The sequence below is a fragment of the Saccopteryx bilineata genome, chromosome 1 (genome assembly GCF_036850765.1).
Source record: "Saccopteryx bilineata isolate mSacBil1 chromosome 1, mSacBil1_pri_phased_curated, whole genome shotgun sequence".
In the NCBI taxonomy this organism is placed as follows: domain Eukaryota; kingdom Metazoa; phylum Chordata; class Mammalia; order Chiroptera; family Emballonuridae; genus Saccopteryx; species Saccopteryx bilineata.
Window position 1 is genome coordinate 15,991,533 of NC_089490.1, and position 25,450 is coordinate 16,016,982.

Below are 25,450 nucleotides of genomic sequence, written 5' to 3' on the forward strand. Positions count from 1 at the left end.
TCCTCACCTCTACAGGGCACCTGGGACATGTTGTCTGGGACTCAAGAGCCTTGAAGACAGGACGTTTGTCTGTTTTGTCGTCTTCCATCATTGCTACATCTGCAGCACGGGCGGCAGGTGCTCCACCTGCTGTGCCAGAGTGGTGGTGGCAGCCCCGAGGGGACGGTCTGGGAAGGGTGTGGCAGAGCGAACCCAGGAGCTCTCTGGGATTTGGTTTTGTCTTGTTCAACACATCAATACATTGCTGAAAACATCAGCTCTAGACAATCAAAGCTCCGAGGGTAAGCACACGTGACGACTCTTAAGTCAAGTTTCCAAACGGCCTTGCTGACATTAGGCTCCACTGCGAGGCTAAAACCACCAGCTGGAAGTGAACCAGACAAATGTCAAGTCCTGGTTTAGGTTCAGAAACCCAGCTACGCTGAATGATAGCACACACCTGCCTGATTCAAGCTGTTTCAAATGATAAGAGCTCAGCAGGAGGCCAAGGGCTGAGGGGCCAAGTGCATTCTCACATCCTGCATCCAGCCAGGACCCTGCACGGGGCCATCAGCAAAGGCCTGTCTGACTCAGGCAAGGCTGAGGGGTGGGAGCGCCACCACCTAACTCCTGGGCCCTGGTCCAGTAGGAGAAAGAAAAACATGGCAGCCGGGTTGAGCTCAGAGCAGGTGAAAAGCTCGGGGAAGTGGACCTGGTTCTAGGAGATGGGTGCAATTTCCTTCCCACCAAAAAATGCCATCAAATAGGCCATCTCAGGGTGGAGAGGGGGTGACGGGATCTCCAGGGGCCTCTCTGCTCTGAGAAGAAAGTGCTGTTGAGTTTTGGTCCCAGCACAAGGCACCTGCCTCATTTTGTCCTAGAACAAGGGCCGACGGTGACACTTGGCCTGCGTCAGAGGGGTTTCTGGGGACTGAAGGCAACAGCTTTTGCTCGATGCTGTCTGACTGTACGTCCACAGGAGAGAAAGCAGGGGAGGGGGCAGACACCCACTGGTGCCCGGGGGGCCAGCAAAAGGGGGTGGAGGGCCCGTGGCCACAGAGGGGACTGGGCAGGCCCCAGGGAGGGGGTGCAGGCAGGCTGTGGAGAGAGGGAGGACAGGGTTTAGATGGAACAGGAAGTCCTCACTTTATTTCCGAGAGGAGACCCACAGCAGCAATCTTACAGGCATAACGTAGGCTTGTGAACACACGGTTGTATATTTGCTCAGGCCGAGTGTGACACAAAAGGCAGAAGTCAGAGCCGGCCCTCAATCCATGTTCCAGACAGAAACATGGCCCTTTGTGCTTTAGAAATTTGGGCAAAGCTGCCAGCTGTCCTTGCCAGGCGGCTTAGAGGAGCTGTTCCCAGCCCCGGCCCGGCGTGGCCCCCGCCCCACGCATCTCAGAGGCCAGGAAGGGCTGTGGGGGCAGCACCCACCCCTTTTCTAGCTCGGGGACTCCAAAGTCCGAGGAGGTCATATTCCCCGATGAATGTGGGCAGTGCACAAGTGTGAAGACGGGTCACAGACCCAGTCTCATTGCCGGGGCCGCTGAATGGAGCCAGGAGGACCCGACTGCCTGGGGCCGCTCACTCAAGGTGCCCGTGCCCGCACACCTTCGGACTGGGTGGGAGGAGAGGTGGATGGGGAGTAAACCCGGGAACCCAGAGCTATAAGCAGCCCCAGGAGGACCAGCCTGCCCCCCGCACCCAGAGCTGAAGGCCAAGACTGCACCCCCAGGACGGGCTGGTCATGTCCACCCGACCCTGCTCAGGAATGCCCAGTCCCGGGACTCATGTGACAAAAGAAGGCCATTTGGTGGCAGATGGACAAACTGTAATAGTTAATTTCACCAGTGTTCCCAGAACATCCCAGGAAACCCAAGGGCCCAGAGCCCCACCCTAAGGTCTCTCAGACCTGCCGCTACCTCCCTCCACACTTCTCAGGGCAGCGCTGCCTGCTCCACGCTGGGGCCCAGGGTCTCACGTGCGGCCTTTCCTCTCGGTGGGACGGAGCCACCCCCTGGTTCTCAAAGGTCGGATTCTTCAGCTGTCCCAGCCGCAGTCGAGCAGGGGGCAGGCAGCAGTGGAGACAGGTGTAGGCCTCCCCCTCACCTCCCCCTCTCAGAGCTATAAATACTCAGGATGCAAATGGTAAACGCTTGAGATATTTATCATAAATTACAGGTGGATGATTGTGAGTCTTCAGGCCGTGAGCCTCTGGGGTACTATTTTAGTTCTTAAAAAAGAAAGTGAACAGTGGGGTGGGAGGTCCCCTCAGTCTGGCTGGTCTGGGGGTACCCAGCTCCGTGCGTTAGTCACAGAGGAAGCGAATGACCAGGCCCAGGGCAAGTGACTCGGTGCCGGCCGGGGGGAGGGGGGGACTCTGCCCCCTCTGCTAGGTTGGAACATTATTCCATGAGCATTATTACTTTGATAATTTTTAAATGAGTGATTTAAAAAGAACAGTTCTGTTTTAACCAGTATATGTGTGGGGCCCGTCTGGCCCCTGTGTGTGCCTGCGGTCCACCCTCAGGGGTGGAGAGAGGGTGGTCTGAAACGAAGGGTGGGGGTCTGGCATGTTCTATTCCCTGATCTGAGTGGTGGTCACAAAGCTATTGTCTTAGTTTGTAATCGACAAACATCACAATGGGGGTGGGTCCCAGCCACATCGGTCCAGCAGGAAGTCCTGCCTAAGGGGGCCTAAGGGTGTCTGGTGTGGTCCGCAGTCACCTGCACAGCTCCCCATGTCTGCAGAGGTGGGGTCACAGGCCGGGGGCAGAGCACGACCCCTCCAGCCAGTCTGAGGGGAGCCAGCAGAATCCCACGCCCTCTCTCCTCCCACAACCGTGTGGGGGGCAGGGGAGGCTGGCCTGCCCTCCAGCCCAGCCCACCTCCTTTCCCATTCACTCTGTCGGACACCCAGGGCCTCGGAATCCTGCCCGTCACCAGCTATGACAGGCCACCTCGAGGAGGAGTAGAAGCAGGCCTGCACGCTAGCTACACCATTCCCTTCCCCCTTTCCAGAAACTCGCGAACAAACACCAGCACCAGGACGGCTTCTAATTTAATACTGTAATAATAAAAACCGCGGTGGCACAGGACCATGGACTGCACTTGAAACTCCTAGGGCCACTAATGAGCACGGAGCTCCTGCTGGAGCGGCTGTCAGGGCGAGCGCGCAGAATCGATGGCCGCGGCCGCGGAAATACATGGAGCGTGACCGGCCCGCCACAGCCACAGCCATGGGCAGCGGCCACCCACGCACAGGGCAGGGTCACACCGAAATCACCCAACAGCAAACTCTGATGAGGAAACAGTCCTGGAAGGAGGCACATTTGATTTTCTTTTCCCCTTGGACACCTCTCTATTCTGTCCAAAGGGAGGTTCCTAAGTGAAGCCCAGGCAGGGCGGGGCAGGGGGGGGTGGACGGACAGACACACGCCCGTTGTCCCCAGCAGCTCAGCACTCCGGACGCTCACCTTCCATCACAGGCTATCCCTTCCCTCCCGCGTCTCTGCAGAGGGCAAGCGATTACACTTTGTTCTCCTCTAAATTAAAACCCGGTGAAGTTGCCTGGGCTGGAGCCCTCAGCGCAGCGGTTTTAGTCGGGGCGACAGCGTAACTACTGAGCAATTTTTGGCACAATTCAAAAACTCATTTTTTTTTTTGTTGTTTGCCAAGGAATCAGTCTAACAAACACATCCCACTGCTGCTGAAAATGATTTCTTTACCCAACTCTTCTAGGAAGAAAACACTTTTAATGTATTTGTCATTAAATAAGATTTTAAAGTGACAATTTAGAGCGCAATTGGGAAGAGCCCCGCGCCCGCCACGGGCTCACGGCTCTCAGATCAGAAGACGGCAGCAGCGCTGAGGATGCGGAGAATCGGCGGGCGTGCGGGCGTGCGATGGCCATCACACAGGTACACCTGGTCAGGTCAGGTCGGCAGCCTCTGCTGGGGGCGCCCGACCAGCCGCCCAGGAGCTGACTTGGAAGGCTTTCCCAAAAAGCCCTAAGGAAGTTTGCTTTTTACTCTTCAACATCAAATAAAACAAACAAACTGATCTGAAACGAAGGGCGGGGGTCTGGCATGTTCTATTTCTGATCTGGGTGGTGGTCTCAAAGCTGTTGTTTTAATTAGTAACTGACAAGAACCACAATGAAGCGCCCGAGGTCACAGTACCCCTGTCCATCTCTGCTGCAGGTCCAGCCGTGCTGGCCTCTCCTCAATGGGACAGCACCCAGGCTGTGTCCCCACAAAGGTGGGGGGCCATGGTTCACCAACCTCGGCTCCCTGCTAGGCGAGGACTCTGAGAACCCCAGCTGAGCGCCAGCCCATCCTGTCACCCACACTCCCGGCCAGCTCCCTGGGTCTCTGCATGTCTCGGGCCATTTTGGTCCAAGTGGCCGCAGGGGGGAATCCTCTGCAGGCCTTGCCAGGGCCCTGGAGAGCGCCTGTCATCTGGGGACTTCCCTCGGTTCCCCCCTCGGCCCTCATTTCCTGCAAACCCAGGCCTCCGTGGGGGCATGTCTGCTATGACCCACGGGGGGGGGGGCAGCCCCTCCCGAAAGCGCTGGCCCAGCCCGCACACAGAAGGGGACCTCCTGCTCCCCACATCAGAAGGCCCACTGGCAGGGCTGAGCTGCAGCCCAGTACCGGGAGGCTCTGCTGAGCTCTTCAGGGTGGGCCTCGGTCCAGAGCAGCTTCCAGGGCAAGGCCTCCGGCCAGGGCCCAGGGCCCAGGGCCCGGGGGAGGGTCGAGGTGTGAACCTCCCTGCCACCTCATTGTCAGACTGCCTCAGTTTCCCTTTCCCTCTCTGCCTCTGGTAAGTCCCAAACACGAGCACCTGCGCTGGAGCACTTCTCTCCAGGCCCACCTGGGCCAGAGTTCTGGAAGGGTGCGGACCCTGTGCGGTTCTAGCAGACAGGAAGGAGGCAGGGAGCCGAGGAGGGTGCGCCCAGGGATGGGGGGGAGGTCGCCACCCCGCGGGGCTGACAGGCCCTTCAGCAGCCCAGCCACACCCCGTGGCCACATTGTGGCCTTGGAGCCCAGGCTCCTCTCTGGACAGGTGACTTCAGAATTTAAAAAGAAGCCCTTCAAAGCACCTGCTCCAACCGTGCTGACTTCCCTGCCCAGGTAGGGGAGTGCACAGGAATTTTCCAGCTAACGTGGGCACCCTGGGGTTGCCCCACAGCGATGGGAGCTAAGCTTCCCTCCCATATCAAAGGCCTGCACCCCAGGGGCCTGCTCACCCTGGGGGTGGGGGGGAGAGAAGGAGGGGAGGGAGACTGGCGGAGGAGGCCCGTGGTGCTCTGCCCAGCCACCCCGGGGTCCAGCATTGAAGCTGCCCTGCTCCATCAGTCACGCAGAACTCAGCTATGCGAGCAGAAAACAGTCGGCCCATTGTTCTTTGTCATCCATTCCGGTGTGTCTTTAGGAACCCTAAAAGAACCCCCGTGGGCCCCAGCCCCCCCCCCTGAGTGGGTCACAAGGTGCACAGAGGACCCTGCATCTGGGGGAGCTCACGTGGAGCTGGGGCAGTGGCCAGGGAGAGCCCTCCGGGGCAGCAGAGACCGACAAGGACCTGCTCGCGTTGCCAAGGGTCCGGGAACAGAAATGACCGGTAAGAGTGACGGCGGCGTCAGGCCAGTCAGTCAGGTGACACCGTCTCAGCGAGGATTCGGAGGAAGGCGTCTTAGAAGTAAGTGCTTTTTCTTTAATTCCCGGTCGAGTACTGTGGTTGGGGGACAGACACAGCAACCCACGAACACGACGCCCCGTGCAAAGGCCCGGGCTGTATCCCCGACCCCAGGCTGCCACCCCACCCCCGGTGACACTGGCCACACACGGACAGGTCCAGCCCAACTGGAGGCCAGGATGGGTTTCCACCCACAGGCTTCTGAATGTTAAATTGGCAGGTGGCATCATCACCATTTCCCTGTTCGCCTCCCGAAGGCGGGATGCGTTTCAGGAATGACAAGTTAATGACCCAGTGGTTCCAGTGATTACTAACCAGTGTCCACAGGCTGATTTGTTCCTTGTGTGTTTTGCTGAACTTCCTCAAAGGAGTTGTCTTGTCTGCCCAGGTGTCGCAATGAGGGGCACCTGTGCCCATCTAGGAGACGGGCACACGCTTCTCCCTCCACCCCATTTAACCGTTTAAAACACGGACGGAAATTACAGCGTCAAAGGGATTGAAACAAGCTGTTTGCAGTCAGACCACGTCAGAAAGACCCGAAACCCCTAGGAGTGCGAATGGAGAACAGCTAAGAGAAACGATCATTTTGTGCCAGGGTGATGTGTTCCATAAAAGTAAACACCCTACGGAAACAAACCCATTGCCTAACAGGCGCCTCCGCTCGCACGCTCCCGGGCCGGTGGGTCCCGACACGCCTGTCTGTGCTTCCTCGGTCCCCTGGCCGGGGTCGGGCTGGAGAGGTAGGGTGTTAATGGTGGGCTGATGAAGACTGAAGGCCCATTTGTTCCCCCTGGGGACCAGCCTGATTTGAACAAACTGAGGAGGACAAAGCAGCCCCCTCGTGTCCTTGGGGGCAGACCTGTTCCGTGTCCGTTTCTGCAGCAGGTCTGCTCCTGCCTGGGAGGGGGAGGGGCAGCCACCAAAGACCCCTGCGGCCAGCCGGGCCCACCGAGGCCTCCTTTATTGGTACTGCCGGCTGGGCGAGCGGGAGTTGGAGCCCGGGCTGGAGGGCAGTGGGCTGCCGCCCGGGCCCTGCAGGGCGCGGGACCCGAACTGCTGGCCGGCCAGGCTGCTGTCCCCTGCCTCCGAGTCCTCGCTGTGCTCCTCCTTCTGGCTGCTCTGCTGCTCCGGACACTCAAAGTGGACACAGTGGAACACCTGGTGAGAGAAGGCAAACACCCCATGAGTGACGGGTCAGCATCCCCCCCTGGAGCTGCCATCGGTCGGGACACTGGACTGCCCGGCGCTGGGGGCCGCCACACTGCCCCGTGCAGACCCCCAGCCACAGCTGGAAGGTGGAAGACATATTTCAGGGCCAAAGTAGATGGACCGATGGGCTGAGTTACACCAGGACTGGATTCAGCTCCTGTTGGTTACTTCTGTCTCAGGAATTCTATTTTTTAGTTAATTCTTGCATTTGGCAGTTGGGTTAAAAGTCAACAGGGCCACCGCGCTGGCTGTGTTAGTGGTGGCCACCTCTGTGAAGATGCTGAAGAAACCACTGAACTGAACACTTTAAATAGGTGTCTTGTATGGTACGAGATCAAGATAAAGTTGTTACATTAAAAAAAGCCGTAGGGCATTGCCTCAGAGGAACACCCAGGCTCCTGGCCCAGCGTGAAGCCAGCCCCTCCCTCTCTGACTCCTGCCCCCCCCCCCCAAGGAGGTAGCTCTGGATGCCCGACCATATACCAGGGAGGGGCCACACCCTGACTGGCTCAGGACAACCTGGTACAAACGCCCTCACACGGAGGCGGCAGCCACCTGCCAGGAGCGGGGGAAGCCCTGCCGCTTGGGCTCCGTGCTGGGCCAGCCAGGGCGCTGACCTTGAGGACAGACAGCATGGCTGGGAGGAAGGATGGCGTGAGTGGGACAGTCTTGGCACACAGCAGGAGGTCCGGCTGGTGTGTGAGCTGCCCACTGTGCAGGGCGCGGGGCTGTCAGAGGCGGCCTGTGGGACCCACAACCCCCAGGCACAGGGAGACAGCCCACTGGGCTCTAGCTCCAGCTCAGGGCCTGTCCCCTGGCTCTGCTAGGAAGGACTCACTCCCTTTAGTCTGGGCACAAGCACAGCTGTTTTCCAGGGGCTGCGCCGGGAGCTTTAAGGACATCGATTTCCAGGTCCTTGAAGCTTGTATTTTCTAGAACGCCGGAGGACCTGGCTGGATTCACAGCACCCTGCCCCTCCCAGGAGGGACAGCGCAGACCGCCCTCAGCCAGCTGGGCTGGCGGCGTGACTCCGGGGCCCTGGCACCGGCCGTGGGGGCGAAGTGGCCTGACATGTTCTGAACTCAGACCTGAAGCGTGCTCAGTACTCGTGTCATTTTTAAAAACGTAAGTGCATTTTTTTTCTGGAATTATAAATACATTTTCAAGATACACATGGATACAAGTTTTCTGCAATCACTGTCACTTTTGCTGTGCTTTATTTGATGGTTAAAATCAATTTCAGCAAATCATGTCATCAAATATTTCGAATAATTAATCCTCATCTTCCATCTTGTTTACTTTTTTCTATCTCACATTAACAAAAATACTAAACTTAAGAAATACTTTACTTCTCAACCTTAAAATGTCCAAAGGGTGACGTCTTTCTGAAGCTCTCTCAGGAGCCAAGCACACAGGACACTGGAGGTCGGCACTGCAGGAGACCCGCCAGCGCCAGAGCTCCTCCCAGTCCATGGGCGGGGCCTGGGGGAGGCGGCTGCGGCGGAGCGGGCCAGGTCCAGGGGTGACGTGGGGGGCGTCGGGCAGGAACAGGGTGAGCAGATCTGAGCAGTGAACGTGGGAGGGGACCGCCCGCAGCGGGCTGGGGACGGCTGTGGGGCAGGCACCCTCTGCGCCTGCGCATTCCACACCGCAGGACCGGCCGCCTGTCCATCTGCTCCAACAGAGCCCTGGCCTCCGGCGCGTGCGTGCTCGTGACACAGGACCAGGATATTTGGAGAGATCAGCTGGGGCCCCCGTGGCTTCTCCAACCAATGGTGAGAGCTTCGAGCAGGAGGAGGCGCTGTGGTCCAGGAGGTATTAAACGCTCGGGGAGGCGGAGGGTGGTGGGACCTGGGAGACCCTAGCAGGGGGCAGCGACGAAGGTCGCGATGGATGGGGCCGCAGCTGGAATGGAATTTAAAGGCGAGTTCCAGCTCCCTAGGGCCTCAGAGAGTTAATGAAACTGGTGGGCTGGGCGACTGGGGTGAGGCACCCAGGTTGGGGGCCAGGCGCAGGGATCACCTCCTGGTAGGGCCGCTCTCCGTGTGGGCTGCCTTGTTCCGAGGCCCCCTGCCTTCGGGCCCGGGCTTCTCCCTCGTTGGCCAGGAAGGTGATGCAGCTGGCCGCACAGCTGGCACTGAACTTGCAGACTCTGAGGCTGAACTGTGACTGGTTTGCACAGAAATGCCTGTAAAGGGCTGGCGGCTGCCTGAGGCCCATGTGGACGGCCATGAAAGAGACCACGTGGCGCAGGGGTGTGGCCACTGCGCCCTAGCCGCCGGGACGCTGCTCGCCCTCCCTGGCCACCCAGTGCTCACAGGAGGATGCAGTCCTCGTGCTTCCCTGGGGAGAGGTCCACCTTCCCGTCCTAGCGGCCTGCTGCCTGGGGAGCAGCCACTGACCTCTGGATCTGCCCAGGGTGGGGAGTCCGTTCCCGGGGAAGGGTCCATCTGTAGGGAAGGAGGCACTGGCACCCGGGGCAGGGCGGCTGGACACACCACTCTCCCTGAAGGAGGACTGGACAGGAGACTGCAGCAGGCACAGGGCGTACAGGCAGCCGAGAGCCAGGGGGGAGCTGGCCGCCGTGTCCACCGGGAGCGCTCCTCTGACCCAGCTTGGGCAGGGACACGTGCACGCACCGTGCACACACGCAGCACACTCACACACCTGTCCACTGTACAATCAGGTTCACAAAGACAAATGTCGTATCAACTGTGAAATTATATTTAAAATATAAATTCTGTGCTTACCTTCCTGCATCACTATTTTTCCCATATCCTCACTTCAATTCATTTATCCACCACTGTTTCAAATTTCACATTTCAAACTCTAACATTAAGACTAAGTGAGGCATACATTTTCTGGTCTGGTCTCTTCATTGTGGCAGAGGCTGTTTTCTCCGAGAGGAAGCGGGTTTCTCTCCCCAAAGCCCAGGCCTTCGCCGCCTGCCCCAGCTCTGCCCTCCCTCCCTTCCTCTCCTCCTTTCACATCAGATCTCCCTCTTCGGGCCCATCTGCAGCGGCTCACCTGTCAACAGCCAGATGGGAGGGCCCTTTACGGAAACTTAAAAATTATTTGCGCCCTCAGCTGTGCCCTGAGCACGTAGGATGGATCCGAAGCCTTCTGAGTGGCCACGGGAATCCACTCCCCTCTGTCAGCCTCACCTTCTTTTACACCTGAAGTGACAAGACCGTCTCTGGCAGGTGATTGACCACCGCTTGCTTCCTGAACAGCCCCTGACCAAGCATGGCACAGTGGGGGCATGCACCTGGACAGACCTTTGCTGAGGGGCCAGGGCGACGCCCCCAACTCAGCGGTGCTTCCTCAGTCCCCAGGGCTGCGTGTAAGCGTGCAAATGGCCTGTTCTTGCTCTCAGCACACCCTGTGGTGCTCATCTGGCACCACCTGAGCCTTAGCTCTCTGACCACGCCACATTCTTCTACACCAGGGGGAGTCAACCTTTTTATACCTACCACCCACTTTCGTATCTCTGTTAGTAGTAAAATTTTCTAACCGCCCACCAGTTCCACAGTAATGGTAATTTATAAAGTAGGGAAGTCACTTTACGTTATAAAATTTATAAAGCAGAGTTAACAGCAAGTTAAAATATATAATAATAATTACCAAGTACTTTATGTTGGATTTTCGCTAAGTTTGGCAGAATAAATCTTTATAAAACAACTTACTATAGTTAAATCTTTTTATTTATACTTTGGTTGCTCTGCTACCGCCCACCATGAAAGCTGGAACATCCCCTAGTGGGCGGTAGGGACCAGGTTGACTACCACTGGTCTAGACCCTCCCCTTCCCGCCCCATCCTGCCCTTTAATCAGTTACCAGTGAAATCCGGCCCCGCCCTCACCCCTCCCCGCTACTCCGCTCCGCAGGGCCCGGCTGGTGCTAACCCTGCAGGTACGCCTGTCCCCTCCTGTCGAATGGGTCCCTCTCCTGTGCTCATGTGAGCGGCTCTTCCTTCACCTGTTATTTCCAGGTGCGCTCTTCCCCACCCTCCCCGCAAGCTTAATACAGGAGCACTGAGCAAATGTCACCTCGTTCCCGCCGTCAGTCCCCCTCGGACCGGCTGGTGTTGACTGCACAGCTGTCTCAGCCCAAGTCACCAAGCTGTCGTAAAATAACGCAAATGGCTGCTGTTCCAAACACTGCTGACAACACCACCAGCATATCTCTGCTGGCTTTCTCCTCCACATTTTCCAGAAATCACAACCATTCCCCCGATGCCCCAGGGTGCAGGGTAGACCCTCCCATCTGAGTGGGGGGCAACTGGAGGCCCTTGAGGTCCTGCTGCCTACTGAGGTCCCGGGGCTCTGGGCAGGCCTGCTGGGGCCAGGGAGCAACGGTCAGACAGAAGGACCGAGGCCATCTCAGAGCCGTGCTTCTGCCTGTGACCCCAAGAGTGTCGCTAAGGGACCAGCTGACTTGAACGTGGGCCCCGAGTGCTTCCGGAGAGCCAGCAGGCTCTGCCAGAGTCAAGGGCAACACACCGGCCACAGGCTGAGGGTGAAGAGTCTAAGTGAAGGAGGGTGTTTTACCAGCGGGAGGACGGGTGAGGTCTGACGCCAGTGAGGAGGTGGAGAGCGTGTGCAGTGGACGCCAGAGTGAGCAGGCCAAGGACAGATAGAGGTCGAGGATGGGCTGGTGCCCCCCGTGCCAGTCAGAGACCGAGTGAGAGTGACAGGTGTAGCAGGCATGGCCCGAGGAGCTGAATGTGTGAATGGGGCTTAAGGGTCAGGATGTCCAAGTACGTTCATTCCTTTATTCATTCCACATATGGGCACCTCTGGCCTGCGGCACCACCTGCATGCCCACCGTGGACGTCCTGGCCCCTCAGGGTGCACCGTCCGGTGAGGACAGCAGACACCTTAGCGAACAAGCAGGGAGGTCTGGACACATGGGAGCCATGTGGGTGTGAAGGAGGGTCCCAGCCAGCCTGGGGGTGGGCAGACCACTGCGGAGGCTCTCAAGCCGATGGTGGCGACAGAAAGGGGATGCAGGGCATCCGGGAGTGCAGGCAGAGGAGACAAGAGGCCACAGTCCCAGGACACCACGGGGGGCTGACGCAGAACGGGGCAGGGAGCTAGGTGCTCTGGAGGAAGGAGACTCTTTAAAGAAATATGCCTTAAATTTAAAATATTACAAAAGGAATACATGTATATGGCCAAGTAATATATGTCTAAAGAAAGACAGTAGATGACAACAAAACCTCAGGTCAGAGGAACCCTAATATACACAGCCACTTTGAAACGAAGCCAGAGCTGCCGCCCCAGTGGGACTCGGCCTCAAGTCTTTGGGATGTTAAGACAGAGCAAAATCCCCTTGGCGTGGGCCTAAAGCAGCCCCGTGCCCCAGAGCGCTGTCGGCAAGGACAACCAGCAAGCAGGTACCATGATCAGGGGCCGATGACTACTGGGCTGAAAATTTAAAAATTTATTAGAATTGGCATCCCTACGTTATGTTATCTGCACCAATAGAAGGGCCTTCCTCCCACTGGTGTCATTGTTCCCCTTCCGTTCTCTTCAATACCAGAGCCTTTGTCTCCTAATTGGAACATTATTTGGGCTTCTGCCTGAAGCAGTGCTTCCCAAATAGCTGTTCTTTGATCTCAAATAAATGCTTGTTGCCTCTTGCTTTGAAAGGCCTTTTATTTTTAGGTGAACACTTGAAATCCCCCGAGGTGGAATTTAGCGGTCTGGGATAAAAGCGGAAAGACTCGTTTTTAAATGAAGAATAACAGAACTTGTTAGAGACTCGGTGAGACTGAGGGGGAGAAGAGGGCCAGCAGTGACTGCAGACCCTCTGGGAGAAGAGGCGCCGGGCTGCGGGAGGGGACAGGTGCAGGGTCCCCAGGGCGCTGCAGGCTCAGCCAGCCTCCGAGGACCTGTGCTCATCTTCAGATCCTTTCCCAGGTTTTGTTTTTGAAACTGGGATGCCCTCACTGAGCAGGAACACGCAGCAGGCAGCACACCTCCCAGCCCAGCAGGGGAGGGCGGGGCCTGCGCCCCAGACCACACCCACGGCAGGCTCCAACCTGGGGGCCCAGCAGCTCCAAAGCCTGTGCGCTCTCAGTATCAGGACAGCTGCCCTGCACAGAACATTCTAACAGCACGTGATCAGGAATACCAGAAGTTACTTTTGCCTGGAAGGAGGAGGTTAGGGAAGGTCAGAGAGGAAGAGGCGCATAAATGAGGCCTTGAAGAGTTGGGAGGCAGGCAGGGAGGGGAGGGGCCTTGCAGTCATCTCTGCGGGAACCTAACAGGGTACAGAGCAAGGCCCACACCGGCCGGGCCTGGACTGCCCTGCAGACACACACGGGGAGTAAGCGGCATGGTGTCTGCTCCTCCATCACCTTGTGCAAGCTGGGGAGTCCTGCCCTGGGACGCCGGGCACCTTCAGATGTGTGCCTGCTGCTAATGGTACCCCGAGACAGGGCCTGTGGGTGGCCCTGAACATGTTCCTGGGAGCAGGGGTGGACAGTTAGCCTGTCCCTGGGAGACTGGTTCCTTAATTAGTGTCCGTGCAGTGGGGCCAGAAGGGGTGCATAAAGGGAGGGGGTGCCTCTGCTCTTTCCCAGGAAACGGACGAGGCAGCCGATGTCATGGAGAAGTTGTCACTACCACGGGGTGGAGTGCCACCAGCAAATGTCACAGACCCCCAAGCGGTCCTTCCCACCGGGTACCCGTGGGCCTCCCTCTGGGTGGAGAGCCACATTCTCAGTTCCTCTGGGCTCAGAAGCTCGAGTAATTCCATTTCTTTCCCCTGGACCTTCCCCACAGTCACAGCGGCGGAAAGGATGGGCCCAAAGGCGGATGAGGCATCCAGGGCACGGCTGCACTTCTGATTTATGTGGAACCATTACCCCAGGCCCACTCACGCGCCCTCCCCCTGTTGGGCAATCATGTATCCCATTAGCCTGTTTGATGGCCGCTGCTCGCAAAGGGGCACCTTCGCCGAACCAGCGTCAGTGGCCTCCGATCTGTCCCCAGGGAGGTGCCGGCTGATTCGAAATGTGGTCCCGTGTACGAAGCCCCGCCGTCTCGGTCACCGCCGGGGGCTTTTCTGTAGCTGGTGTTTAGTATCGCTTTGCCTTCTTCTTGGGGAGCCAGGACGCTTGGTCCGTCGGGGGTGTTCTTTCCTCTGTGGACCTGGATGCATGCGCGTGGTGGCGGCTCCCGCTTGGCGATGAGGCAGTTCCCCGTGGTCGCTTGCCTGCGCCCTTCGCTCCCGGGGTTCCCTTCACTTCAACATAACTGCAAGGCTTTAGAAGCAGAGAGCCTCTGTTAATTTTCTGAAGTTGGCCTAAGAGTCCAGGTGAACTACAGCAGAAATTGGGAAAATCTAGTAAACGGTGATCAATGACAACCTGCCTTTCTGGCTTCTCCTGGGTAATTTCCAACAGGCTGCTTTCATGCCAACCGATACAAACGGGACTTCTGATCTGAGCTCTCAACTAACATTTACAAGGTGATGTATCCTTTTTTTAGAGAGAGAGAGAGACAGGAAGGGAGATGAGAAGCATCAATTCTTTGTTGTGGCACCTTAGTTACTCAATGATTGCTTTCTCGTGTGTGCCTTGACCAGGGGCTACAGCAGAGCAAGTGACCCCTTGCTCAAGCCAGTGACCTTGGGTTCAAACCAGCGACCATGGGGATGTCAATGATCCAAAACTCAAGCCGGCGACTTTAGGTTTTTGAACCTGGGACCTCAGCATCCCAGGTTGATGCTTTATCCACTTCGCCAACCCCTGGTCAGGCAAGGTGCCCTAGCTCTATAATAGAAACCTACCTCTCAGTGATGCTGGCCCATAAGTCAGACACAAATACTTGATTCTGAGTTATGCCACACCGAGGACTTCAGTTTCTTTCACACGTCAGGCGTGACAACATCGCATACCCACTTAGCATGCGATGAAGTTAACTGACACTGATGATGGTGACATTAATACCTCCTTATGCTCCTCTCAGGAGCAGAGCGTTCCCCTACAGACTGTAGGGATATTTTTTTTTTCCCTTTAAAAATGAGGACTAAAAGCCCTGGCAGGTTGGCTCAGCAGCATAGCATTGGCCCCGTGTGTGGAAGTCCTAGGTTCAATTCCTGGCCAGGGCACACAGGAGAAGCACCCATCTGCTTCTCCACCCCTCCCCCTCCCCTTCCTCTCTGTCTCTCTCTTCTCCTCCTGCAGCCGAGGCTCCATTAGAGCAAAGTTGGCCCGGGCGCTGAGGATGGCTCCGTGGCCTCCACCTCAGGTGCTGGAATGGCTCTGGTTGCAGCGGAACATCGCCCCCTGGTGGGCATGCTGGGTGGATCCCAGCAGGGTGCATGTGGGAGTCTATCTGCCCCGCCCCCGTTTCTTTGATAAAATACAAAAAAAAAAAAAAATGAAGATTTAAGTGTTTCCAACAAAATACCCCTTTTTATAAACCAAAGTTTCATAACTTTTATATACGCACATCTAAACAGCCCAAAACACTGTGTTCAGGTGAGGAACCTGTTTCACAGGGAGACGTTTCCAGGCTGTGAACACGTGCCCCAGGAAACCAAACAGCTTTGTACAAGCATTCATCCCCACATTTCTTGGTGACGCTGCTTATATATGGCAATAGTTTTCTAACTTTCCAATGTCAGTTTCCCATGTTCACACAGGCCAGGCACCCACACAGAACTAGAACTCCACTGCTTGGAAGGTTCTGGAAAAGCAGCCTTTCCAATACTAGTGCCCGAGGCAGCCCCAGAATTCCTGATTCCGTTTTTTACGTGTGCACACTCCAGAGTTCCAGGCCGGGCGAATCACTCACTCAATTAATTAGGCCCTGAAGTGGTGGAAGGTTTTTTTTTATTTTTGAATTCTGAAGAGTTTTATTGAAGAAAATTTGCTAAATATGCCGGCCGCATATGGCTAACATAGGGCAATTGCAAACCCAAATAGTGCGCCGGTTTTTTTTAATTTTTGAAAAACTAAGCCTGACCTGCGGTGGCGCAGTGGATTGAGTGTTGTTGACTGGAATGCTGAGGCCACAGGATCGAAACCCTGGGCTCGCCTGGTCACATATGAAAAGCAACTACTATGAGTTAAGTCTTCCCACCCATCCCCCACCCCCAAAATCAATAGGAAAAACTTAAAACAACAGCAAAAAAAAAAAAAAAAAAGGAAATGTTCTAGTTCCAGGCAGAGGCTGGTAGTGTGGCCCTACTAAGCCTCCTTCATGCCGGGCAGGCATCAGGAGAGTCCGGCCGCGCCCCTCTCCGGGGAAGGCTGGTGTGGTGCCCGGGCCGTCCTGGGCAGTTCTTTGTCCAGCCAGGTGACACGCGTCTGTGTGGTCTGGAGGAGCTCGCTGCAGGGAGGTGTCAGGCCTGCGGGCTCAGTGGTGGGGCACCGGGATCGCCCCCACTGGCCACACTGCAGGGAGGTGTCGGACCCGCGGGCTCAGTGGTGGGGCACCGGGATCGCCCCCACTGGCCACACTGCAGGGAGGTGTCAGGCCTGCGGGCTCAGTGGTGGGGCACCGGGATCGCCCCCACTGGCCACACTGCAGGGAGGTGTCGGGCCTGCAGGCTCAGTGGTGGGGCACCGGGATCGCCCCCACTGGCCACACTGCAGGGAGGTGCCGGGCCCGCGGGTTCAGTGGTGGGGCACCGAGATCGCCCCCACTGGCCACACTGCAGGGAGGTGTCGGGCCTGCAGGCTCAGTGGTGGGGCACCGAGATCGCCCCCACTGGCCACACTGCAGGGAGGTGTCAGGCCCGCGGGCTCAGTGGTGGGGCACCGAGATCGCCCCCACTGGCCACACTGCAGGGAGGTGTCAGGCCCGCGGGCTCAGTGGTGGGGCACCGGGATCGCCCCCACTGGCCACACTGCAGGGAGGTGTCAGGCCCGCGGGCTCAGTGGTGGGCACCGAGATCGCCCCCACTGGCCACACTGCAGGGAGGTGTCAGGCCCGCGGGCTCAGTGGTGGGCACCGAGATCGCCCCCACTGGCCACACTGCAGGGAGGTGTCGGGCCTGCAGGCTCAGTGGTGGGCACCGGGATCGCCCCCACTGGCCACACTGCAGGGAGGTGTCAGGCCCGCGGGCTCAGTGGTGGGGCACCGGGATCGCCCCCACTGGTCACACTGCGTGGCGGCTCCCAGCACCCACCTGCTCAGGCTCTGGGCACCTTCTCACAGGCCAGCTGTTTGGTGCAGAGCGCTTGCTGCTCCAGCACAAGACATCCTAGGCTGTGAGGTGCTGGGAGCGATGACACGTGCTCGCTGTGGTGTCATTCCTCTCTTTTCCCAATAAAAATCTTTCACAATAGCCCCTTATAAAGATGCCTATAAAAGGATCTTTTATAATAATGCTACAAATTAAATATTTTTCCGTTCTTTTTCTATCTCACTGGGAAGGAACTTTTAAGATCTGGTTCACCTTATTTTTTTTTTTTTTTTCAGAGAGAGAGAGGGATAGACAGGAACAGAGAGAGATGAGAAGCATCAATCATTAGTTTTTCATTGAGCGTTGCCAACACCTTAGTTGTTCATTGATTGCTTTCTCATATGTGCCTTGACCGCAGGCCTTCAGCAGACCGAGTAACCCCCTGCTGGAGCCAGCGACCTTGGGTTCAAGCTGGTGGGCTTTTTGCTCAAACCAGATGAGCCCGTGCTCAATCTGGCGACCTTGGGGTCTCAAACCTGGGTCCTCTGCATCCCAGTCCAATGCTCTATCCACTGTACCACCACCTGGTCAGGCTCACTGTCCTTATTTTAATGACAAATGTCCTGCCGGCCAGGGAGGTGAAGGGACTGGCTGGGGTGGCACAGCAGGTTGGGGGTGAGGCTGGCATTGGGGGAGGTCTCCGTACACTTCTCCCTCCTCCGGGGCTTCCTCCCCCTCCTGCCCGGTTCACTTTGGCCACTGTCAGGGTTCCTTGTAAATCTCTTCTTAGCCTGACTCTTCGGAGGCTCCTGACGGCGACCGTCAGCTGCATGTGTCGTCCCTAAATCCCCGTTTGTTTGGCTGGCTCACCTCCAACCCCGTGCCCTTCACTTTCTTGCAGTAAATGTTTCCAGACGCCCTCAGAGCCAGCACAGCCCCAAGGTCACGGGGACTGCAGCCTGCCTGGGAGCCCCGAGAGCCGACTCCCTCAGAACCTGCAGCGCAGCTCTGGCCCCGGTCCGATTCGCGGAGGGGCTGGCGCCCTGGACAGCGCTGGGTGCCAGGGCAGGAAGCCGGGACATGGCTGTACCCACAGGTGCAGAGCAGGGGGGCCTGCAGAGCCTCACACCGGGCCTGTGGCACAAACTCGGGCCTGCAGGCTGGCAGACACGCGTGGGCTAGGGCTCACGCTCTCTGTGGCCCACAGCCAGTCCTGCCCCTGCAAGGGCCCCCTCCGCCTCCCACAGAGCACAGGGCACCCGGGCGCCATGCTTCAGGCATTTTTATCTCTGAGCAGTTTGTTTGTGAGCGCCCCCAACCCCCATCCCTGCCTGTGAGACCTCCAGACGCTGGCTCTCTCCCGGCGGGAGTGCGAGAGCGAGGGGCTGGCCTGTCCTCAGCTCCCATCTCTGGGGTGACCGGCTGGGAATTCTGGTCTTGGGAGCCAGCATGTGGCTGCGGTGCGCTTCAGGGCGCAGAGGACCCTCTGCAGGACCTGAGGGGCTCCTCGGAGCCGGATCGACCTAGGGGCTGGGGGCTGAGCTGTAACCATCACCAGGCCACGAGGGAGGGTTAGTTGTTTTTTAATAAACAGAGTCCGTTTTCAAGTATTTTTTTTCTTCACTAGAGCCACATGTTGCTATGGTAACGAGGATGGCAACTGGGAGCCCAGAACCTCTCACCCGCCTGGCGGAAACCTGTAAATAAACTGCGCCCACTCCAGGCTCAGCTGAGTGGTCCTGGAGGGCGGCTCAGCGGCTACTCGTGCACTCTCTGCCCTGCTGGTGCCACGGGGTTCGGGCAGGGGCTCCTGCCGCCGGCCCTGCCCACCCAAAGCCCTCCACACACAGGCTCATCCCCAGTCCACCCTACTCCCGGGCCGGGCTCCCTTGACCGCTTTTATAGCCGAGGAGAGCCCCTGCCCAGTGCCCAGCCCCCCACCCTCCCACCCAGCCTTCCGCTCCCCCCACTGCACTCCGCTCTCGCCCATCGACGGCTCTCCGCAACGTCCCTGCAACCACGGTCTCTTCCCGTAGCTGGCTGCTCTCAGGCAGTGAGCCCGCAGTCCCGCACGGGAGGGCCCTGCCTCGGTTTCTCTCCTGGCCCCGGCCTGCCCCAGGCACCGCCGGCTCAGCAAGGTGGGCGCCCGCCCATCTCTGCAGCTTCGCCGTTCAGTATGCCGTTCTGGGAGACAGAGTCACCCGGGTGTGAAGAGCCAGCGTGCCTGGGTTCGAATCCTGGCTCTGCCTCCCACCAGGGGGGTGACCTTGTGCAAACCACCTGACGCCACTCAGCTTCTGATGCCAGTTTTCCCTTCTTGCTTAAAGCAGAACGTTTGTTGTTAAAACCATGCACTATAAAGTGCCTGAAACACACAGGTATGTATGCGTGTATGTGGCGACACACAGTGAACGCCACGCAGGCCCCCTCGGGTCAGGACCCAGGACCGCTGCTGGGCCCTGGGGACCCTCCTCGAGGCCCTTCCTGAGCTGAGCCCCCGCCTGAGAAAACCGCCATTCTGGCACGAATAATAATCATTCCTTTGCTTAAATGTTTTTTTCACCACCTGTGTATGTATCCTTAAATGTTACAGCTTAGTTTTGCCTGTTTTTGACATTTATATGAATGCAATCCTACTGTATGTATTTTTGTTTACGTCTGGCTTCTTTCCTTCCAAACAGATGGTGGCCCTTGGACCTGGTGACCCACTTCGCTTGCCCAGTCTCTCGAGGCTGCACCACCGGCGGGGCCCTGTGCGTCTGCTGTGACTACTGCGAGCGTCCTCCTTCCTGCGTCCGGACTCGTGTGAGTTTCTGTAGGGACTGACTCTGCACAGGCGGCAGCAGGAACCTGGGCCCAGCCTGGCCGTCTCTGCGTGCCCTCCCAGCGCACTGACGACTGCGCATCGCCCTCATCTCTGCCAACCGGGCGGAATCTCTTCGCTTTTAAGCTGCAGCGGGAGAAGAACCCCTCACTATGAGGATCACACGGTGCAACAACTCTAAGGCCCGGGTAGGGCCTGGCATGTAGAAAGCACTCAGGGAATGGTAGTTATTGAGATGAATGAGTATTATCCTAAACGGGGAGATGCTGAGGCATTTGGCACAGGTAGTTTTCCACTCACGAGAGTTTCTGGTTTCAGAGCCGCAGTGTGACGACAGAAACTCTGCCTTGGGGCGCTGGGGACGCCCGGTCAGCCCACGACCAGGAGCTGAGTCACACGACCAGGAGCTGAGTCACTACGGCTTGTCCCTCCCTGGCCGACTGACGGGGAGAGGGAGAGATGGACAGAAACTCTGCCTTGGGGCGCTGGGGACGCCCGGTCAGCCCACGACCAGGAGCTGAGTCACACGACCAGGAGCTGAGTCACTACGGCTTGTCCCTCCCTGGCCGACTGACGGGGAGAGGGAGAGATGGATGGAGAGACCGCGAGACTCATTCACCCTTCGGCCGGCACGTGCCCTGTTGACACACGCAGGCCTGCGCTAGGTGCCGGGGATATAAAGATAAATACGACACGGCCTCTCTCCGCGGCTACATAAATTCGATAAGTAAATGGAAGCCTGAGAGCTGCCTACAGACTGTCGATACCGTCCCCGGTCTCTGTATTGACGTGGCCAAGGCTCTCGTGTGGGTTCCCGTGAGCAGGGGCTCAGACGTGCACCCTGCACAGCTAGTTTCTCTGCTCACCCGTTTTAACCCTTGGGGCCGCCTGCGCCCGTGAGCTCAACGCCTAATGAAAAGATCACACCGAAAGCTGCTCTCAAACCCAGGTTTTCATAAAAGCCGCAAAAAGAAACAGGCAGAACTTCCATTTCTTGGGCTACACTGACTGGTTGTCACAGGTCTGCAGACAGGCCTCCTAGGGCCCCGCCTGCTCTCCTCAGGGAGCCCAGGGGCCTTTGTGACCACGCTGCGGAGACGTCTCACCAAGGGGAACGGAGGGGTCCATGAGCTGCAGGGCACAAGGCCCAGCTTCTACCCCTTTCCGGACAGGAGGGAATGGGGAGCACGTCCGCCTCCTGGGTAGCTCAGGCCGGTCAGCAGCTGAGGTGGTGGCCCACGGACCACGCGACCCCTGAGCTGGCGACTGAGGCTTCCAGGAGGTGGAGGTGGAGGCGGCCAGGAGGGTCCTTTCTGGCAGGGTACTGGGGAGGTGCTCGTGAACGGAAACAGCTGGAGGCGGGGAGGACGAGGGTAGGTGTGCGGGGAGACAGACCGACAGGTGCCTGCCATCCAGCGCCTCGTGCGGGAGGACGGCAGGGGAAGCCCTGCGCGTGCGCACGGAGAATGCGGAAAACGGCGTTCAAGGGTGAAGGAAACACGAGCCATGTGGGGAGTGCAACAAGCACGGGGTGCAGGGCAGAGAGCAGAGCATGACACACATGCACACAGACGTACATGCACATGCATGCACACATACACACAGACATGCAAACAGGCACACAGACGCATGCACACACGTGCACGCGCACACACACTGGAGTGAAAGGAGGGTGTTAGACAAGGTAGGGTTGCTGGCAACAATGGCTCCGGGCACAGAGGAGCAGGAGGTCACTGAAGGAAGTGGTGCAGGGAAGCACTGGGGAATTTATGGACAAGTCATAAACGTTGCTAACACACGAGATGAATTCATTGCTGCAGTGCTCACAGAGGAAGATGAGACAGATGCCCGCAGCAGACACACGACCTCCCAGAGGACAGGGATGAAATGCCGCAGGAAATCAGAAGCGTGCCAGAACAGGTGATCAAGAAATCTGAACCTCCACCGACCGCTGAGGCGCCTCACCTGTGAGCCGGCTCCCACCGGCTGGAGAAGCGAGGGAAATTAACATGCAGCCGGCAGCCCACGGCCCACGCAGGAAGGCCCAGCGGGCTGGAGCGAGACAGACCCGCCCCGCACCAACGGGACGGGACGCCCCCGTCTGGTTCACCTTCGGGGGCCTCTGCTACTCGAACAGCAGCCCAGTGTTAGGAGGTCAGGGCGGTTTCCAGTGCCACCCTCGCAGAGCTGCCGCCGTGGCCACTTCCACACGGTGCAGGCCTTGGCCCCCTTTTGCTGAACAGCCCAATCCCATCTCTTCTCAACTCCGCTCGCTCCCCACTGCCCCCTGCTCGGCCCTGCCTCTCGCAGGGCAGCACCTGCGGAAACAGCCTCACCGGGAAGTGTGGCAGGCGCTCACCCACATTTCTCGTTCTGCTATTGCAGACAAACTTAACCCTCTACACTAAGAACGAGCCTGTCTGTGCTTCTGAAATCCGCACGCAGTCTTCAGGTGGCAAACAGTCACTGTCTGAATGGAAACAGGTCCTGACACTGACTGAGCGGAGGCCACTGAGGTCACATGGCAAGCGTGTAGTGACACCCTGCGGGAATCCTGCCTCCCCGCTGGGACAGAGCGTCCTCCGCTGGGACAGAGGCACTCTGATCTCCACTTTCTGATGGCCTGGGATGAGGACCAGGGTTGTCCTGGACCCCTGGCCTCCCTGGTGCCCTGTTGCTGCCCGAGTCTCTGCACCACCCGGGTGCTTCCTTCGGACTGCCTCTCAGGAGTCCTGCCGACCAGCCCGAGTCACCCCCTTTCCCTCGACGCAGACCCTGCCCCGCCCCCCTCCTCCACCCCCACCGTGCCTAAGACGGTGCTGCTGCTGCTTCCAAGTGACGCCCAGAGCCCAGGGACTGCCGTCAGGAACGTCTCTGAGGTTTGCTATGTGCTTGCTGCCCAGTGAAATTCAACTCTGCACCTCTTACACGCTCCGAGAATGACTGCGATTTATGGATCTTGCCTTATGATCAGAGTCACTATTTATTCTATGATTTGCTTCCCAGTTGGCAACCCTACATTGAAGCTTTTTCCTGATCAATAACTGACTCACTAAGGCAGCCAAGCAAGCTGCTCCTCGGCCCAGGGTGACAGGTTATGGCTGTCACAGCCAACCACTCTCACCGGCGGGTCCCCGGGGCAGGAGCTCCTCGCACAGACAGCTCTGGGAAGCTCAGAGAGAAGACCTCGCCCACGGACGTCAGAGCTGCGTGACGTGGGGCTGTGGGGCTGGGGCTGCGTCTCGGCAGCCTCTGACTTAGAATTCCTTCTGATGGAACATATAATTGCAGAGCCCTACTTAGGAATTAAAAGAAAAATCTAGTCTTTTTTTTTTAATGCTTTCTATAAAGAAACAGGTTGATTGCAAGTGTAAAATATTCCCTTCCTTTACCTCTGCGGCTCCAACCTAACTGTGCCCCGTCCTTCCCGCCTGTGACCCAGGCCCTTCAGAGGTGCAGAGCAGACACACACACGTCTGTCGGGGCAGGGGCGTGAGGGGCAGGGGCGTGAGGGGCAGGAGCATGAGGGGCAGGGGCGTGAGGGGCAGGAGCGTCGGCAGCGTGCCGCCTGCCGGACACCGGCCTCACCGCGGCGCTCACTCAGCGCCCACTTAGTAGTCGTTAACTACAAAGTCGTAATTGAAGCAGGTGCTCTTCTCACCTGAAACTGAGCAAACGCCAGGGTAGCTCTGTGAGCCCCGCGGGGCTTCCTGCAGCGGAGGGGACGGCCGCGCAGGCGTGCCCGGCTCACTGTCGGTGCAGTCGTTGTTAGCACACCCCCACACACACACACCAGTCAAGTGTCTGGGCTTCCCAACCAGTGCACACAGAGCCTTCCCGTTTCCCATCCAGAGGAACCCTCTTCCTGAGCCGGTTTCATTCCGACAAAAGAGCATGGTGACACCTGAGGCCCAGGTGCCTTGCCCGCCCGCCGCCCTGACCGCGGGCACCAAGGTGAGGGAACGTCCACAAGCAGCACGGTGCTCTGGAGTGACTGCCGGCCCCGGGAGCCGCCAGGCCTGGGCCGGGGCAGGGCTTGGTCATCCACACCCTGTGCAGCCAGGCCTGGGCCGGGGGAGGGCTTGGTCATCCACACCCTGTGCAGCCAGGCTGGGGCCGGGGCAGGGCTTGGTCATCCACACCCTGTGCAGCCAGGCCTGGGCCGGGGCAGGGCTTGGTCATCCACACCCTGTGCAGCCAGGCCTGGGCCGGGGCAGGGCTTGGTCATCCACACCCTGTGCAGCCAGGCCTGGGCCGGGGCAGGGCTTGGTCATCCACATTACTGTGCAGCCAGGCCTGGGCCGGGGCAGGGCTTGGTCATCCACACCCTGTGCAGCCAGGCCTGGGCCGGGGCAGGGCTTGGTCATCCACACCCTGTGCAGCCAGGCCTGGGCCGGGGCAGGGCTTGGTCACCCACACCCTGTGCAGCCAGCACAGGCCGGGAGACAGACCGGGAACCACAGTGTGCACCGCAGCTGCCTGAGGGGCTGGTGCTCCTAAAACACCACACCCAGAGGGCCCAGGGACCTCCGTCAGGGAGGGCGGAGGACTGAGGACAGGGCCTGTGACCTCTCGAGGTCCCTGTGGCTGCTGATGCCGCAGAGAGGCTGGTGGAGGGAGTGAGGCCACAGGAGCTGGCTGCACTCGCCAGGGAGGGGCCTGAGGGACGACAGGGACAGCCCCACTGTGCGGAGCAGGCTTCCTTCTGTGCAGCTGTCTGCGACAGGTCCGCAGCCGCATGGCAAACACGTCCACCTAACGTGGATGCAGCGTTCACCTGCATGTCACGAACGTCACAGCGTCTTCCAACAAAGGGACCCTTACCTCATTTGCCGTGTTGTGTGTTCCGACGATTCGGATGAAGGAGGCAGGCTGTCTTTCGAACGTCACTGACTGCCAGGACCTGCAAGAGGAAGCACAGCCACCCACCTGTTAGACGCCACGGTCATCTGAGCACCCTGAGGGGGATGCCCGCCCGGCCTTGTTCTCAGGGGGCCTGCGCTACAGGGGCGCTGGGGACGGGGACAGGGCTCCACCGGGTGTGTGGCTGTGGGCGCAAGGACCGAGTGTTCCCATTCAGACCCCAGAGTCTCATTATAGAAGGAGCTCCCGCCTTCTGTGACGGTGACATGGGTTCTTATAACGCTCTCCACAAACAAGCACAGAGTGCAGACCAAGCTCACGGTGCCCAGAGTGCGGCCCTGTGTGAGGGCAATCAGGTGGGCAGGAGTCCGTGAGACACGTCTCCCCGTTGGGGAAGCCGGGCCGCCGCAGGGGCTGTGGTCTGGGTGGCTGCACCGCATGGGCAGGGGTGTCCCTGGAGGGTTCTGGGAAGTGGGGAGTTTTGAATCGGGGCAGGACTGTGGGCGGGGCGGGGGCGGGCTGTGGAGTCCCAGCGCAGTGATGAGATAGATACACGGGGTCACTTGGTGCAGTGTGGACCTGGCTCTTCTGTCTGACAACCCTGCCGTGCAAGCGAGGGCAGCCGGGGTGGGGAAGAGGCGACGCCCACAGGCCTCCACCACTCCCCTTCCAGCTTCCAGAGGCACCTGGACGGTCCCTTCCCTGGACTGCCAGGCCCGGGCTGGGCCC

The 25,450-nt window shown here is 58.5% G+C and overlaps 1 protein-coding gene across 3 annotated transcripts in view; it reads right to left on the bottom strand.

The window, feature by feature from the left end:
• Positions 1–3,874: 3,874 nt before the first annotated feature.
• BTBD9 (BTB domain containing 9) overlaps positions 3,875–25,450 on the bottom strand; it is a 448,341-nt gene continuing 426,765 nt past the window's right edge. For 2 of the 3 annotated variants that reach the window (XM_066240405.1, XM_066240497.1), the window contains exons 10-11: positions 24,683–24,761; positions 3,875–6,837 (exon numbers count right to left, since the gene is read on the bottom strand). In XM_066240405.1, the coding sequence (XP_066096502.1) occupies positions 6,640–6,837; positions 24,683–24,761 (277 nt within the window). In that variant the 3' untranslated portion in view covers positions 3,875–6,639. Of the gene's footprint in view, positions 6,838–12,059; positions 14,162–24,682; positions 24,762–25,450 lie in introns of those variants that run through there. The other variant, XM_066240592.1, reaches the window with a different exon arrangement.